This window comes from Colias eurytheme, chromosome 29 (genome assembly GCF_061535395.1).
Source record: "Colias eurytheme isolate Ceu_HAF_F1 chromosome 29, ilColEury1 Martin Lab GWU primary, whole genome shotgun sequence".
Taxonomy (NCBI): Eukaryota; Metazoa; Arthropoda; class Insecta; order Lepidoptera; family Pieridae; genus Colias; species Colias eurytheme.
In genome coordinates this window covers 1,092,835-1,111,609 of record NC_143008.1, presented here as the reverse complement: position 1 = coordinate 1,111,609, position 18,775 = coordinate 1,092,835, and the positions used below count along the sequence as shown (strand labels likewise).

The window sequence follows — 18,775 nt, the reverse complement described above, 5'->3', positions numbered from 1 at the left end:
GTAGTATTTTTGTGGATGAAAAGCTGTCAATATAGTTATCACTATTTCCTGTCAGAACATGCTTAGTTGTCGAATAATATAAAATGCCTACATCAATAAGGCAGTTGTGTAGAATCGCACACATTACATTCTTATTACGTGCAAACAAATATTTAGCTCAGTCCCTTGTAATTTATAAAACTATATACATTTATAAATAATAGAAAAAATGTGAGCTGCCACAGGACACCTGGCAGATGTGAAATATCGACATTATTTTATACGATGAATTTAGTGAAAACACTACTGCATATAGACTATGTTTATATACCATCATATAGCGTGACGAAGCGTCTCCACGCCAGAAATTAGTTTTACGTGCGCTTACAAATTTTTCACATCAAAATAATGTGCTTACCTCAACGAACGAAGCCCTCTTGCTGGTCAGATCCGGTGACGTCGCCCGCTCAGTGGTCGGCGAGACGAACGACGTCAACGATTGCCGACTGCTCGCCAGCGATGTCCTGGAACTGGTAGCCATATTGTAAGGAACGGCACGAGGTTGGATTAATACATGCACTACGGTAACTGAGCGTGGATGGTTATTAGATGCACATTTACCTTTAAATTGATACTAATATAGTAAAGACAGAATTCTATAATATAAAAATGAATCCCAAAATGTGTTGGTAAGCGCATAACTTGAGAACGGCTGAACCGATTTCGTTAATTCTTTTTTTATTATATTCCTTGAAGTACGAGGATGGTTCTTACGTAGAGAAAACGTAAATATGTACCTACCACGGGCGAAGCCGGGGCGGACTGCTAGTATATATATATTTTCGTGTGCCTACTAAGAGAATAAAAAAAAAACCAAAGACATAGGTCTTTACCGAATAACCTTTTTTTTCGCTGTGTCAACGAATATACAAAAGAGGAAGTCTATTATACTAACATACTATAGTCCTTTTCAACTAGGATGATTCCTGTGACACTTCATCGTGCTCCGAATTACGTATTTTATGTTTAAAACGCCAAAATAATTTTAGTGCATAATATCATATTTTATGGCGGCATTATTACCAAAAATATAAAAATGAAACATCTTAAGCTTATAAATCAAAAACAGTATTGTTTAGTTTAATATAATGAAAAATAAAATAAAATAACACAAAAATATAATACCTACGCAATTCGTGTACATGAAATGGATCGTTGAAAAATCATAGAGTTGGAAAATCATATAATCGGCGCCCATCTTGTGATCGTTTGTCAATCGAGTCAATCGTCTGTACGCTCGTCTGTACGAGTGCGTCAGCCTTGTATATGTCACGGCTAAAGGTAGGTGAGAACATAAACTTAAGATTAGCCGGCTAAACTTAGGTTTATTTTCGACGAGGTGTTAATGTTAGTTTGTTCTATCTTTAGCCGGCTAAACTTAAGTGTAACCGCAGGCCCGTGGCTAAAAATGTCGGGGTGGGTAGATTTGGTTAGCGCCGGGCCGGTGGAGGGCTTGAGGGGCCCGCACAGTGCCAGAAAACACTCGCCCTGTTCCTTACATGTATTATAGTAACCAAATCTACCCACCCCGACTCAGGGCAGAAAGCTGGTGGCTAGGTTAGGTTAGGTTAGAACTCTTAAGACCCGCACGAGCCGAGCGAGCGCAGCGAGCGTGCTGCGGCAGCAGCCGGCGAAGTGCCAGAAAACACTCGCCCTGTTCCTTACATGTATTATAGTAACCAAATCTACCCACCCCGACATTTTTAGCCACGGGCCTGCGGTTACACTTAAGTTTAGCCGGCTAAAGATAGAACAAACTAACATTAACACCTCGTCGAAAATAAACCTAAGTTTAGCCGGCTAATCTTAAGTTTATGTTCTCACCTACCTTTAGCCGTAACATATACAAGTTGCATTTTTGTATTGATACTTTACGTGGTATTCTGTTATTGTTATTGTTGACTTTTTGTTGCTGTTGTTTGCTAAGTTTCCTTAGTTAATTGTTGGCGAAATGCCGAAAAAACTAATTTTGGTACTTTATTCAAATCGATTTCATTTCCATATAAAATATTATCGATTATCGGAAAAAATTGATATGATTTCAGTAAAGACATCTCTACACGTGTCAAAAATCGATGTGTCACAGAAATCATCTTAGGTAGAAAGGACTATAATTTAATTTTGATAGATAAAGACAAAACATCTTGAACAATTTTCCAAAAATCTCTCACTGAGTTCATGTTATTCTTGTTTATTTTTTATCCCATGTCCGAAACGTTAATGATTAACGTTAACTCTGATTCAATACTTTTGTTAAATCAAATTCAATATTTTAATGTTACACTTAAATCGATTCTAATAAATCATTAAACACGGGAAATGTGCATCTAATAACACCATCAGTTATAATTTACTATGAGAAACTGTTTCAAATATAATATTGATTAAATAAATTATTAAATTTATTTTCTACTGAAAAATAATGATAAATAGGTTCGTCACAGTAGGCTGGTATTATTCCTTTAAGTTTTTCAATATAATTGAAACAGTGCCTTAGTATATCTTATAGCTATTTACACATAGTGTTTATAAACAATAGTGCTCTTTTAAATGTGCTTAGCATTTCCGAATAAACTAAAAGATAATGAAACAAACTGCTTGGAAGATAACAAGCGAAAGACCAATGCAGACAAATTATTTGAATTATCGAAAAAATCTCAAGAGCGAATACCTAAAGATAACATTTTGAAAGATACATCGTTTTTATTTTGTTTCAAAAAATATTATGTATGCCAAATCGGTTTTTTAAAAATAAACTATTTTATTCAATATTACGAACATTACAGTATTTCCAACTCGAATTCCAAAAACGATGTACGCTTATTGTTCATAGTACAAGCATATAGAAATTATAAAATAATACAAACACATAGTAAAACGATCACCAAGACAATACATTTCTAGGAAGCACCAATACTTGCAATTTTAACCTTATTCCTTCATCACTTAAATTGATTTTTTAAATGCACTCATAGAGATCAAGGCCTTTTACAGCCGACATTAAAACTGCCTTTTGTAAGGAACTATTTCTTACATATCGGAAATTAAATGTCTCGTGACAATTGCCACTATACTACTATTATATAATGTAGATTCTTAAAAAAAACTTTTCCTCGATCACGAATCATATAATTCACACTTCAGTTGAGTTAAACTTTTTTTGTTGCCTTTTTCAATTGAGATTTCGGCGACAATCAAGTCGAACTAATTTGAACAAAAAATCTAATAGAAAATGCTGCCTTTTGGGCATACATATTATTAGAACTAACATTTTTTTTTAATTTTTAATTAAAAGTTAATTCTCAATCTATATCAATGTATAAAAACTTAGTAAAAACTTAATGCCCGTAACATATAGAAACATTTTGCAAAATGAGTAACCCTAGAAAAATAAAATTTAAAAATTTATTTTAAAATATTCAAAGAGCATGTCTTGTTGCCTTGAAAATACTATGAGTACATTTAAAACACAATACAAATAAGAAACAATGCGTAAACAATAAGATTCTTAAGTATATAGCTGGTTATTTACAAGAATATGAGTGCAGAATAAAATAAAATAAACATAAACGAAAACATTTTATATTGTCTCTGGCTCCACATTATGGTATATCACGTTCATTTGTGTCTCTGGTTATCTTAAAATTATTTACTTCAACTATTAAAGAAACGTTTGCAAATAATATATTTTTTTTTTAAATTTAGTAATACTACACACGCCTTGTAAATCAATCAAGTAACAAATATAAATAATCTAATCTACAATTTATTTTAAGAAATTCTAATATAAAGAACACTATTATAGCAGTATCAAAGAAATAAATTAACATGTCAAACGCAAAAATAATGTTCAAAACTTGCAATTTCAATTTTTTACAAACAAAATAAAACATTATTTTGAAACTAAACCATAACAAATCACGTGCTTATGAAAATAATAACAACGCAAAAAAGGCGGATACTCACGTACCTGCCACAGGGGCAAAGTCGGAGCAATTTCAGTTATAGCCGAATTATGACCTCCTATTTCCAGACAGATTACGCCGAAAATTGAACTGAACTAAACGTAAACTGACTGGGAATAAGAGGTTATAATCCGGCCCCTGTTCTCTAAATTGTCCCTGCATGCCTATACACATCACAATTAAGGAGCCAATTACGGGTGCAATTGCCCCTGCTGCAGGTATGTGTGTAGCGCGCATAATAAAAAATAGAACATATAAAGAATCACAAAGCGTAGCTTATTCAGAAGATATTATTAATGAAACCGTCAAGGTGCATTGAATTTTTTTTCTGAATAAACTTTTTTTTAATATAAATTTGGAGTGCGTTTTATATACACGTGCTGTAGCTATTCATATAGTATTCTATAAATAATCAGATGCACAAAATAGTTTAGTTACTATCCCACCTCTCACACTAACGGCATACAGACGAACAGGATAGGTTATGGACAAGGTTGTCAAAAAATTGTGTAAGCCCAGTATCTGTATTTTAACAACCTTGATTATTTTTTAATATCCATTGCAAACATTTACATCCCAGTTTTGAATGTTATGACTAATAATAAGTACCTTTTGGGGATAGACAGAAAAAAAAACGAAAAGTTGTAACGACACTTTTTGCTATAGCAGTAAGCCGTGCGACGTGCGCGTGTTTCTCTATCTGTCTCTCTCTAACTTAAAACTTCGTCCCATGCGGGTGTCGCTTGACACCCCTCAAGTTTTTTTTTAATAATTAAGTTTATTAAATTTAATAAACATATTCAATCTCTTTAAGATATGAAGAGATATATGTTTATCATTTCAAAACTAGAATAGGTTGAATTTGAAATCTGGAATTCGAATCTTCTCCTTTTTTTATTTCTTTGGAAATCTTGGATTGCATATTTTATCTGTGCATCTGACTACTTACATCTATACACGCATATAGTATCAATATAATCTATTACCTGGACATAGACAAGGTTCCCGTTTTCGACTGCGCCGGCGACGCTTTTCGACGCACCCTTAGCGACCGATTAATATAATGTTAGAGGACATTGCTATCCGACTTTAAATTTGTGGAAATTTATCTTTTATGTTAATACATATAAAATATAGCTTTTCATGAGCATATCCAAGACGTAAATAATTCTAAAAAACACGTGTGTTACGAGCACACGTGTCAGAAGTGAAACTTCTATGGCACGATTCGAAGACACCAAAATCGTCGCCTTACTCCATGACGTGACGGCATTGACATGACGCGAACATGAAAATTTACTATCAACGCGCCTAAAGAAGTTTCACTTCAAAAAATATAGAAGACTTAATTTGTTTTAAACATTTATGAAAATATTTTTCTTATATACAGCAATACATAGTTGGATATGCTCATTGCTCATGATGTAAGGCAAATGAGCAGACATTCAATATACCACATTTATGAAAAAATAGAAGACGTTTTCAATTCTTGTAATCACTAAAATATGCAAATACCAGAACAATTTTTGTCTCTTCAGACTTGTAATGTCTAAATAAACATATGTACACGTTTCCAAAACAAAATATGAAGGCATTTCACGTATCGCGAGAATAAATTATTAAAAACAAATCGAATATGGAGTTTCTTGCCGGTTCTTCTCCATAGATACTGCTTTCCGAATCGGTGGTAAATGTTAAAAATATGGAATAACGTATCAAAAGTGCTTCTCGAAGAAGTCTAATTGAATAAAATATAAATGTTTCAGTTTGACCACAATTCTCACATTACAAAAAATTACACCCTTCATTATGGGTTTAATTTTTTGTTATGTGAGTATTAACTTAAATTAATACTGTCAAAGTTAACAGGAAATATATCCTATCCACTTTACTTTATTTATAAGAAACTAGCTTTCCGCCCGCGGCTTTGCCCGCGTTTTCAAAGAAAAACCCGTTCCCGTAGGATTTCCGGGATAAAACTTATCCTATGTCCTTTCTCGGGTGTCAAAATATCTCTATACCAAATTTCATGCAAATTGGTTCAGTAGTTAAGGCGTGATTGAGTAACAGACAGACAGACAGAGTTACTTTCGCATTTATAATATTAGTATGGATAATATACTTATCACCAAAAGTGTTATAATTAAGTTCCACTAGTTTACTTTTTTTAGCTCATTTGCCTTACCTTACTGTATCCAAAAAATATCATCAATTTAACAAAAAACCCACTCAAAACTTTAAAGTCGGATAAATTATTAGACACACTATAGCAAATCGGGGTGTGCAAAACTAGTCATTGTGTAATATCCAACAATTATACTTTGGTATTCGTTACACTTGCGTGTTGAAATTTTATATAATTTATGTTCTAGCAACAAATTATTTGACGCTTCTGACGTTCAATTAAATAAAAATCTATATACATTAACATTTCTTTCTAAAATTTTACATCTCTATAAACATCGTGCATTTGATATTTTACAGGGAAACAGGAACGCTCCTGTTGGTCTTAGCGTGATGATATATAGCCTATATAGCCTTCCTTGATAAATAGGCTATCTAACACCGAAATAATTTTTCTAATCGAACCAGTAGTTTCTGAGATAAGCGCGTTCAAACAAACAAACTCTTCAGCTTTTTAATATAAGTATAGATAGATAACAAGATATGCAACACGAAGCAAAACGAACACCATTTCTAATCGATATTATGTAGTCGACATATAAATCTTAAATATATAATTTACACAGAGCAAAGCACATCGCATCGTCATTTAATATTTATTTTATTAAAAAGATGACAACCCTTGTTTCACCTGAGGGCTGCCACTTTTAGAGTATAAATATAATTTTTTATCTCTATTTGTATTTCTAGTATAAAATATAATTTATTTTAAACACAACATAAAATCAGTTGAATTGATAACCTATGATTTGATATTTAACGTGTACTAAATAATTTGATTAGCCTACTGTTTTTATAGCATTTAATCACATTCTTAGTATGTAGTAACGCAAATCGAGCATCATAACACCATAGAATAGAGAAGAAACAGACATGACAAAGTTTTCATACTGGACTAAACTTTACTATGAATTACCAAATGTTAATTATACTCATTAATATTCTGGGACTATATTTTTCATTTAACGTTCTAACATTCTACCAAACTGGTTATAGTAACTAAAAAACCTTAAACCTTAATACGAAATTTCTCTACTTAAAAAAAAAACTTCTCTATTCCACAGTTTACAAGCGTAAGGGTGCTTTTCCACTACAGATGTTCGTGGATGCATAGCGAGCGATGTGTTTGTAAAGAACCAATCACAACGCTTCAAACGCTAAATGAAGCGATACTATTGGTTATTTTCAAACACATACCTCGCTGCGCATCCTCGCATATCTTTGGTGGAAATGCACCCTAAGTGCGAGCGAAGCTTGTACATGTGCACTAGTGTTATAGTACTTACGTAGTCGGTCTAGACCTCTGCGCGACTGTTATACTAGCAAACAAACACACACGTTAGATCTACAGTTAATGGGGAGGGGAATCAAAAATTATATGGTAATTTTATTAGTATTAAAAATGGCAAAAATAGTATGCAAATTCGGGCAGCAACCTTTTTTTATTGTTATATGCGAACATAATGAGTAAAATATATAAATATTAATTATAATAAACTAGACTTATTTTATACTTAAGTTATTATAAAATCAAAAACAATTTTCAATTAATATCATCAACTTATTCCTAACTTAACTAAAAGTTTAAACATATACAATTTTTAATTCCCATCGCAAAATCTAATAATGATCGCTAAAAATTAAAACTATAGATAAAACACGATTAAAAAAAGACACATTATAGCCATATATTCGTGGTAAACATTTGTTGAGAAACAGTTTTTTTTTATTATTATAATTTGTCTATTAAGTGCCCGTTATTATAATATGAAATTTTTACTGTATTCAAAACTGATTGTACACTGTGTTATGAAACAAATAAACGATTTTTATTTTATTTATTATTTTTATTATAGTTGACCAACAAAGTTCTTAGTAACATTGAAACAGTTGCTGGGAACTTTTTAATGTTATCGCTGGTCGGACGAGAACATTTCAATATGCGTCGCCTATTCTGCCACTGTCAGTTTTGCAACTTCTCAAGCTAGTGATTAGTATAATTTATCTTATCAACAGCTGTAAGGTACCTAATATGAATAAAAAAACACTAACAGATAACAACTGTAATCCCCTCTTGGATAGATTCACAACAGTCGTGTATTTTCTTGCTATTTATTTAAATAAATGCATAAACTTAAAAATTGCACACAATAATATGTAATAGGACAACAGCAAGCGAAAGAGATTCGAACATGCAGCTACGTTCGTAAACCCAGCTCTTTGCTGTTCATAGTCTCCTGGTACACAAAATACGATTGTGAGTATCACATAACTTTTACCGGTAGCGTATATAAAGCTATCCCTTTCACTGTACCTTTCACTCCTGCTGCGCTCTTGCTACGCACCGAGTTATTATATTACACTGAGTCATTATCGGACTTTATTCGCAAATGACATTTGATTAACATCCATGTCTGTTTTTAACACGGTTTTATTAGCTTCACCTGAAATCTGTATGTTTCTATGTAACAGACTTCTGTAGACTAGATTTTGGCCCACATTAAACAGATTGAATTGTTCTTAAGCAGGTTTGGTGTATACATACAATAATTTCATGAATTTTTAATTGAAGTGAAACTTCTTTATCGGGATGGGAAAAAAATTTAGTGTAACATTTTTTTCGTTACGTGTGACATTTTTCCATTACGCGCCATCTTTTTCTTATCCCTACCACGTGTGATTGGACGTATTTCTGTAAAGTTGCATATAGTAAATTATTTTTTGAAAAATAAGGTCACACACTAGTACACGCACACATTTTTTTAACTGTATTGATTATTAATTTTCTTTACTTAAAATGTTTACCATGAATATCCAGCTTAAAATTTAATACATAATAGATCTAGCGTTAGCCTTGTCTTTTAAAATATACTTGCTTCGTATACCGTATATGTATAGTATATCTTTTGTTGCCACTTTCCAAATACTGACTCTTGGATGACGCACTTACAAATAACAGTATTGCTAGTTATAAAAATTATAGAAATTTTTTTTTCTATGACTAGTGCTAGCTGTAAGCAGAATTGAATAAAGTCATACAAGACTTTTCAAAATTTTATTCTATATTTCAAAAAAAATGCTACTCATTTTTAGTTAATCAAATGAACAATTATTATTTTTTTTTTGCTTGAAATTATGTCAAAGTTCAATGATACTTGTAGAAACGAAATTTTTAATAGTTTTAAAAACTGGATGTAGATAAATTCTCTGTATAATATAAAATAATGTTTCAAAATAATATATTGATGATATATATTTGTGAATTGGGAATTCATCTAAATTGAATTTATAACTGCTTACAGCCTTATTAAAAAGTACTAAAAAAAATCTAAATTGTAATCTTTTATAATTTTGTATAATTTACACCAATCACAAGACACATTATACTAATAGAAATAAATGGAATGGAATCTTGTTATATCAAAAGCATACCTATGATTATAATTACTAAAATTATGTACATCACAAGATCAACTCATAATATTGAAGTCTAAAATCAAGGGCACTAAAATATGATTAGTGGTATGGATAAAATAAGTGATCTAAACTAAAGAGAAAGTTTAATATTTAATTGTTTTCAATTTTATTTTACTTAAAAACTCCTCAAAAACGCCCCGGTCCAGTATTCCCTGGGATTAGAGCTTTAAAAGGAATAAACAAACTCTTCATCTTTATATTATTTGTGTAGATTTAGAAATTACAGACTTTTTATTAACTATACTATGTATTCCATTTACTTCCCTTCCATTCCATTTACTTCCCAAACACATAAATACCGCAACTACACAACAAACATACCTGCTCAGCCGTCGGTTAGGTAGCGACGTCTTGATATCCTCACTGGACGTCGTCATGGACGTCTCCATCGGATTGTCGTCACCGTCGAGCAGTTGCAGCTGCGTTTGGCGCACAAACATACCATAGTTCTCTTGGCACTGAAATGTGTTTTCATTTGTCTTAACATTAATATGTACTAAACTGGCAAAATAAGCACAATGTTCCCTAACATTGTGATTGCTTATGGCGGTGATCAACACCATAAACAATCACAACATTAGAGACTGCAACGCCCGCTTCTTTAGTGGTTATTGAAAAAAAAAAGACGGGTTGCACTGCGGGAGTGCCGGCAGAAGTGAAAACTTGATTATTAACGTTGAGCATGTTTGAGATCCATCCGTCTTAAGCTTTGGTCTGGTGATCATGACGCACAACGCTGAGGTATACGTTTTGCGATGCCGGACACTCAATCATATGAAAAACGTCGACAATGTTCTCTTGTTCTGTCGCAGTATGCGTCCGCGGCGAAGGGCAAGCGCGGTGAGTGGGGAGGTGTACTCCCGCACAGCGCGGCGTCATTCTCGATTGAACGCTGCGGTGTGCGGATATGCGTCACGGCATATATGAATGCGACAATATGAACTTTTTCGAAGACAATTTAATAGAATTAGTTCGCAGCTATCCTTCTTTATATAAAAATAAAGACAAAAAACATAGAAGTTTGATAATTACAGCAAAATTGTTCATGTTCATGTTTACCTTGGTAGCTGCGGCAAAATCAACTGACCACCTCTCCTCAGGGACGGTAAATGCTGCGTCGTGACGCTGCGTTGGGGCGCATACCTCAACGTTGTGCGTCATGATCACCAGACCAAAGCTTTACGCTTTTTCGATCAGGTCACGTGTCCTGACGCGAGTTTAAGATTTTATACCCATTACAGAAAAAGTGCTCAACGCCGCTAAAGAAGTTTTCACTTCAAAAAACTACTAGATGTGCCCCACGATTTTACTTGCATTGTCCTATTGTGTACCCTTCCCTGTTAAATGGGCTATCTAACAGAGAAAGAATTTTTCAAGCGTCTTAATAACTAGGTGTGCCACATGTTTCATCCTAGGATAAACCCGCAGGCAACAACAAGCATTTCTTTATCAGATTTGTTATACTGGTACATAAGTTACATCACTGTCAAGTATCATCAAAAAGTGTTCAATTTTTATTGCGTGAGAGAGAAACACACATCAATTCTTGCAAACTTTCACAATTAGGTATGTTAGTAAGATCTAAAAGTGTATGAGAATGAAATTTCGTTTTTAGTTTTTTAAGCACTTACATGATTGTGATATTATGTCTCACCTGAAAATATGCGTGTCCCCGAACAGTCCCATTATTCTTGCCTTTAGGTTCGTCCAGAATAATTCCTATCCATTTACCGGACGCGAAAGTTGGATGACCCATGTAGGCGACTGTGCCTTTAACATTTTTACCGACCACGGCCACCCTCTGCCCCAACTTCAACTGTTTATCAGACATTCTGATGCCAGAATCGATAAACCTACAAAAAAGTACAACACTATTAATAAAAGAATAAAATTTTCTAAAATATTTCATAAATGACTATAGGATCACCTTATTTAGAAGTTTTGTTGACTTTTTAATATATGAACAATGCTATATTTGAAAAACTAATACATCGCATTTTCTTAATTAACACAAATGTAGAATTATAATTGGGTTTTTGTTTCTTCAATGCCTGTTATTTATATTTTTATGTTTTATTTGCAGTTTGCACCAAAAAATAAAACCGAAAATTCTTTGCGAATGACAAAATCAATTGACAACGTTGACAACGATGTCAGAATCATCTGTCATGTCCACAGACAAAATATTATATATTGTATGTCATTTTCTCGGAGTTTAAAATATCTTGCGTTCTACAAAATTCAAAGGCTATATTTTGTTTCGTGAATCGTGATGTATATAACTCTAAGTATATAACTATGAAAAGATAATCATTTGAATGTCCTAGGTCACTACATGATTTTTAATAAGCTTCTTGAATAAATGGCGCCCTCTTTGATTTTCTTTTTTCCCACTCACTCTTTTTGCTCACTTATCCATCAATAGTCAATACAATACAAACATAATATTATGCACTTATTATAGGAGATGGAGGATGAATTTATTTCCCCAAATATTGAAAGTCCTTAGTACCTGGATTGATTACCTTTTTTGTTTTAATATACATACATGATACTTATGGGGCTGTCCATTAATCACGTGAGGCTCAAAAGGGGGGGAGGGGGTGCATCAAAAAGTAATATATCACGTGTATTTATTTTTTCGGCAAGCGCGCGATACTCAACCGAAAAGCGGCGTTACATATTATGTATTTATTTTAGTCAAACGCGTACAACCATAGAAATCTAAATAACAAGACACATAGAAGTGCTATAATGTCATAATTCGTATGAAAACCGCTGTCGCCAAAATCAACACATTCAAACCGAAAGCTTAACAGTACACACAAGTAAACTATGCCTTTTATTGGACAGCTTGATTTTAGTGAAAATTAACTTAACTATTAAATTAAGCTTTTGAATATGTATCCTAACGCACGAATTTACGGTTTATTTTAGAATAACATCCCTAAGTATATTATGAGATTTTTTGCTCCAATACGAACAAACGTGGCAATAAGAATGGTCGACTGTGTCATTCATTGTTATTTCGATTACTATGGTGACACTCGTAATACTTGTAAATATTCTATAATTTTAAGGAAAAACGGCATTATTTCTAAAAAAAAATATTTTCCGATGAAATATTATTCCTTTATAAGTATAATTACAACTTGTGGAAGAATTTCCGCAATGGGAATTGCTGAAACACACCATGTATACACTCATACGTCTCCAGAGCAACTGAACAGTGACGAATGCACTGGTGATGTGAAAATCACCTGAGTGGCGACAAGGTCACGCACGCTTACGACTTCTAGTGTCTTGTTATTTAGATTTCTATGCGTACAACTTTTTCGCATTTCTTTCATTATTTTTATGTCATTCAAAAACAAACTGCAATCTTTCTGTCTACCTCTGAACGTTTATTATAGTAGTAGCCTTTAATTTTCTATAATAAAATTAGATGATACTTATACCAGTATTTTTTTATAAATAAAAAATAGATTCTTTGCAGGTACGAAAAAATACACGTGATATAGGGGGGAGGGGGGAGGGGTAGTCTTAAACCTCACCACGTATCACCAATGGGGAGGGGGGGGTCAAAAAATGCCAAAAAAACATCACGTGATTAATGGACGGCCCCTATGATATAGCATAAAGCTTTGCTATAGAAAGGGTTATAAGTTTTCCACCCGCGTAGTCAAAGGAAAATCAGCACAGTCCCTGTTCCCGTGAGATAAAACCAGGTTTCAAACTATCCTTGTACTTACCAAAATTTCATCCAAATTGGTTTAGTAGTTTAGGCGTGATAGAGGAACAAACATACATATATATGTATGTGGTTATGATGTTATCTATCTTATTAAAATTTGTAAAATTAGCTTTCTGTCGACATCGAGGCATTGAAGATCAAGAACTTCTGAAGTCCGGATTAGAAAAAAACCTGCATTAAGATAATTTTCGCCACTTGTGTGCCACATAGTATAAATCAAAGTCACTTTCTCTGTCCCTTTGTATGTATAAATCTTTAAAACTATGCAACGGATTTTGATGCGGATTTTTTAAATAGATAGATAGAGTGATTCAAGAGGAAGGTTTAAGTATATATAATTTATTAGGTTTTAGACAAAGCGGGCGAAGCCGCGGGCGGTAAGCTAGATTTTTAATAAAAAATATCACAATAAAATATATTATATTACTGTCTAGGTATTTTATTATGCATTGCATCACCTTTGTGTATGGTATATTTAACCTAGAAGATTATTCTTTATTTACTTAGTTATTGATTTAATTTACAAAGCTTTACTTCACATTATTTATTCAGCTACTTAATTAAAACAAGTTGTCTTTGTTAATTGTTTGAACTTCAATTATATCATAATATCTTGGAATTACGATAAATCTCTTTATTATAAATAATTAGAGTTAGTTGATACTAAAACCCAAACAGTTTCAATTAAATATGAAAGAAACCATATAATATTATATACTTATCTGCTAAGTTATGTACACAGTGTTATGTACGTTATTAGTTTTGTATCATGGACCAATCTTGAGTATATTGGTCCATGGTATTATAAATTTTATAAAAAATCTGTAATTCGGATAATTTTGTACCTAGTTACCTAGGTAAATATTTTTTTTGCTAGGGTTGAGCAATTAAGTAAGTGTAGGGATAGAGTAAGTAAGTGTAGATAGAGTGTAAGTAAGTGAAGTGTATAGGGATATGCTGGAACAATTTACAAGATAATTATGTAAGTAGGTAGGTATTTTATTTTAGAATTCGGTTGGACTGGAGATTTAAGAGTGGAGACTCAGTTGTAAAAATCTCGGTGTTATGAGATTCGAAACAAGACGTATTTACATATGTATAGGTAGGTAGGTATATTATTGTTTAGAACCTATAATACCTAACTACCTATATATTAACTACATTTAAGTATTTTTCTCAGCTTATCTCCATATCACTGCTCCTACCGGTCAATATAACATCGTGAAAAAACTCGCATGGCTATGAACCAAAAGTTCACTGACATGGGAGATCTACCAAGTACAAATCCGCACTTAGCCAGCGCGGTGGATTATAGCCAACGGTGAACCCTATGACTGAACCCTCATAGGCATGTGTGGGCATGTGTCCTTGCAGACTACAGGGGAATCCATATTAAAATACCTAGGTAGGCCGTAGGCTAAAGATTGTAGATTAGGGTTTACGTAGTAACTAATATTTAATCTGTGATTAGGGTATGGTTGACTGGCGGAGGTGTCTTGTCTTCGAATGATTATGTCTGCGTCAGGATGGCTGGACCAAGATATTTTGATGGTTTGAGCAATACCCAGCTCTATCGAGTGAGATTCAAGAGGCTTGAAGCCCTTGAAGGACATGGCATTATTGTTTTTCATAAAATTATCTTTATTCAAACAAATTTAAAAGCAACAAGTAGACTGATTTCAAATGGACCATTTGAGAGTTGATTGACGTAGGTATCTAAATATGCATAGTTAACGAATGTACATATTAAAATAATTCGCTTGATAGGTAATTTTGTACATTTCAGTGTACAAACGTATTTAGCATTGTTACGTTAATATTAAACAAACAAATGAAATCATACACGATAATTGCGAAATAAATTGTTTATGTTACCTATTATATAGCAACCTATTGAAAATATTGACGAGTGGATGACCTCAACATTGTCTTGCTAAGCGAGATATAATGAGGACATGACTCACAGCTTCCTTGTAAGATACTTTGCAATACGTCACATAAACGCAATTACTTATGTATTTTCTCGAATCAGTATCTGTTTCTATTTATACAATAATAAAAAATATGATCGTTCGTGTGAACGTTAGTGTAAAGGTCACTTATCTTTATAAAATTTTTGAATGTTTTAAATGGTATAAACTTATTTTATTGTAGAATGTGGGGTTAAATGCATTCGATGACGTATTTGTAGAGGGATCCTACCTGTTGGCGAAACCTACTTTCACTGATCATGATACCGTTATAGGACATTACCTGAGGCGTTAAATGAAAGATGCGAATACAAAAACATGTTTAATTATTGAGACACATCATATACTTATTACAGCAATTTATTAATAATGTCGCACAAAAACAAACTGATTTATTAACTATTTCGTTCGGCGTTAATTGCAACTAAAGCTGTCCGAGTAAGAGACGGCGTCGATTAGTCAAAATACATTTATTTTTATAAATTACAATATTTCTGGGAGACAGCAAGGCACAGGGCGCGGGAGGCCACGAGGGCCGTTCGTTTTCTCTCTGTATATATCGGTGCTTTCTAAATACATAATTATTCGATTATAGGGTTACGCGCACGATCTCATAATATTAGAAAACTATGATGATGTCACGGTGTTGGACATGTTATGTAGAGGCTTAGAAGCCGTGAACTTTGAGTTGTTCGGGCTTAACAAGCCCCGACTTGGTGAGCCACTGGCAAATATTCTCGCGCTGGTCGCCCTGCAGCTGCAGCACCTCGCCGTACTCGGGGTGCTCCACGACTGTACCGTTGCACGCGAACTCCTTCTTGCATGCCCGCACAATCTTCTTCAGGTCATAGTCCGACGAGAGGCCTTGTACCGTTGTTAGCGTTTTGCGTCCGTTCCGCTGTTGGATCCGGACGTGGACTAATCCATCTTGAACATCGTCTTCCGAGCTTTTGATAGCATCGGCGAATGGGTCGAATGTGTTGAGATTCTGGATGGACATACGATATAACGTCTCTACTCTTTGTTTCAATAAAACACTGCGATACAACGCACTAATGAGTTTAACTGTCACTGATAACGCTCGGTGCTAGTGGCACAGACAGCGCAACGACCAATTTACGCAAACTCCAAAATGTAATGGCGGATGATATGGCGAGTTGACCAAAAAAATGAGTATGTCACGCGGAGGCGGAAATCGTTATCGATCGCGACCATAGACAACTGCCACTATTTTTTTAAAAAGCTGCTTCCACACAATTTTGATTTGTCGGTTTTTATTAAATAAAAATTATCCCTTGAGTTTCGCATATAGTTTCGGGACATAATCATCATATTTAGCCACATAAAAATTTCCAGCAACTGGTGTCCCCAATTTGAATTGTTGAGCAAATTTTGAAATAGAGAATTTACCTCTCTTGTCTCCCGAATTATTAGGCAGTTTGGGAACTTTAGAAAAGTCGCATTTTTCTTGTTGTCTGAATACTAAAAAAACATATCGATGTAGACCTGTTCCTTTTGGTGGACCCGAACCAATATAATCTGATAAAACTTCACCCTTGTTTATGTCACCTCCATAAATATTTCCTACTAACCAATGATGCCATTCTCTGAATTTGGGATTCTCTCGACTTGGTGCATCAGGGTCAACCATGGCTAAGGTATAATATTCAGTGTCTTTACTAGCCCACTTTACATTTGGTCTGTCTTTAACTTGCGTCGGCGTTAGTTCTTTTCCTAAGTCAACGGTGACTCCGCTAGGATATTGTATATTTAAAATTTCTGATGGCGCTATAGTTGTCACGTCAGGAATAATACAGTGTTGTTTAAATAATGTTTGCACCTCAGACATTATTGTTTTCTTATAGTCCTTTCTGCAGTTTTATCACTTTATTTAATTAATATTGTCAAAAATATAAGAGTTAGGGTGCACTCACACACATCAGTCACCGTCAAGTCACCGATGACTGATCGGTGACGGTTTGTGTACGTATCCACAAACACCAGTCACCGTCATGTTGTCCGTCAGTCACGTCGCCGGTTTGACTGAATCATTGAACACATACATCAGATTAGTCAGTGATTAGACGTGTGTCACGCTAGAGAACATGTAGCAATTGACGGTAGCACGACGCTGACTGAACTGAGACGTGACGGCACCGGGTGAGTGGGGATAAAAGTATGATACATGTATGGAAAGATTATTTGACGTGCCTGACCGGGGACGTCACTGATAGATTTCGTGCCGGCGACTGTCGTGTGGGAACAGAGTCATACTAGAACTATTGATACATATTTTTTTTTAATCCTGTCCGGTGACGTGCCGTGACGGTGACTGATGTGTGTGAGTGCACCCTTATCCTGGTTACCATGGAAGCGTACGTAAGAGAATAGGAAAATGTTAGATATAAGCTTCTTGGGAAAATGTTTTATATAGTCTGTGGTTGTTTTTAAATATTTACCTTGACCTTGACCGTGACTTGACCGTGCTTGCAATTATTTTTAAAACGTAGAATATTTTTTATAGTTTTTGAGAATAAAATGCTTCCCTTTTTCAATACTTTGTCTATGGTAAACCGATTATTGATATAACTTTTTAGTATACAGATAAAAAATAATCGATCTTTCCCAACTTTGACATATCTACTTAAAAATTTTTATGACATTGACAGCAAATGAAATTATGACAAAAACGCGGGAAACTACAAACTTACAAAGTGCGGGAGTGTTTTTAAAACTTATCTAATATAATAATCATGGACGTATAAAAAAAGACGGACGCCGTATTACGAACAAACAACGTGAAGCCACCATAGTAAGCTAGCGATCGTGTAAAGACAATAAACACGCACACACTCACCATAGTAAGCTAGTCGGCCGCCATTACGTCGTGAACTACCGACTGATTAACTGCGTCACTGTTTCACAAAAAATATTTAAAATGCCGTCTTGCGTGGTTAAATGGTGTCGTAACAGTACAATTTTAAATAACAAAACACAAGGGATTACATTCCACAGGGAAGCAAGTTATTTCTTTTATGTTTTAATGACAAAATTATTACGGCAAAATTTATAGAAAAAAATACAGCCGCCATTGTCATCAACACAGCTGTTGCCATGGCAACATGGCACACACACATGGATGTTTCGCCGCCATTACTAGGCTTCACTCAATGTTTAGGCGATATACCGTCCGTCTTTTTTTATACGTCCATGATAATAATATATTCTTACCAGTTACCAGTAGAAATAAGAAAAGCACCGTGCGCTACGAGTAGACCCCGTCCTAAATCTTATCTAGTTCTACGAGTGCTAGAAGTATAATAATTATTATGTCCCTATCAAACAAGTCTATTCACTTTTGCATAGTGTTTTCTTTCGCGGGACAA

General features: G+C 34.1%; 2 protein-coding genes and 1 pseudogene across 2 annotated transcripts in view; all 3 read right to left on the bottom strand.

Moving 5' to 3' along the window:
* Positions 1-11,789, bottom strand: part of DCTN1-p150 (dynactin subunit 1) — a 46,614-nt gene extending 34,825 nt beyond the window's left edge. Inside the window, exons 1-6 of the mRNA XM_090118033.1 lie at positions 11,593-11,789; positions 11,320-11,518; positions 9,987-10,123; positions 7,475-7,507; positions 4,991-5,047; positions 398-509 (exon numbers count right to left, since the gene is read on the bottom strand). Coding sequence (XP_089974159.1) covers positions 398-509; positions 4,991-5,047; positions 7,475-7,507; positions 9,987-10,123; positions 11,320-11,496 — 516 coding nt within the window. The 5' untranslated portion in view covers positions 11,497-11,518; positions 11,593-11,789. The remainder of the gene's footprint in view (positions 1-397; positions 510-4,990; positions 5,048-7,474; positions 7,508-9,986; positions 10,124-11,319; positions 11,519-11,592) is intronic.
* Positions 11,790-15,698: 3,909 nt separating this feature from the next.
* Positions 15,699-16,569, bottom strand: eIF1 (eukaryotic translation initiation factor eIF1). The gene has a single exon (XM_090118237.1). It carries the CDS (start codon positions 16,387-16,389, stop codon positions 16,057-16,059), a length of 333 nt encoding a protein of 110 aa, XP_089974363.1. The 5' UTR covers positions 16,390-16,569; the 3' UTR covers positions 15,699-16,056.
* A 108-nt stretch (positions 16,570-16,677) lies between these two features.
* LOC149896018 (protein D3 pseudogene) lies at positions 16,678-17,238 on the bottom strand (annotated as a pseudogene).
* Positions 17,239-18,775: the final 1,537 nt, after the last annotated feature.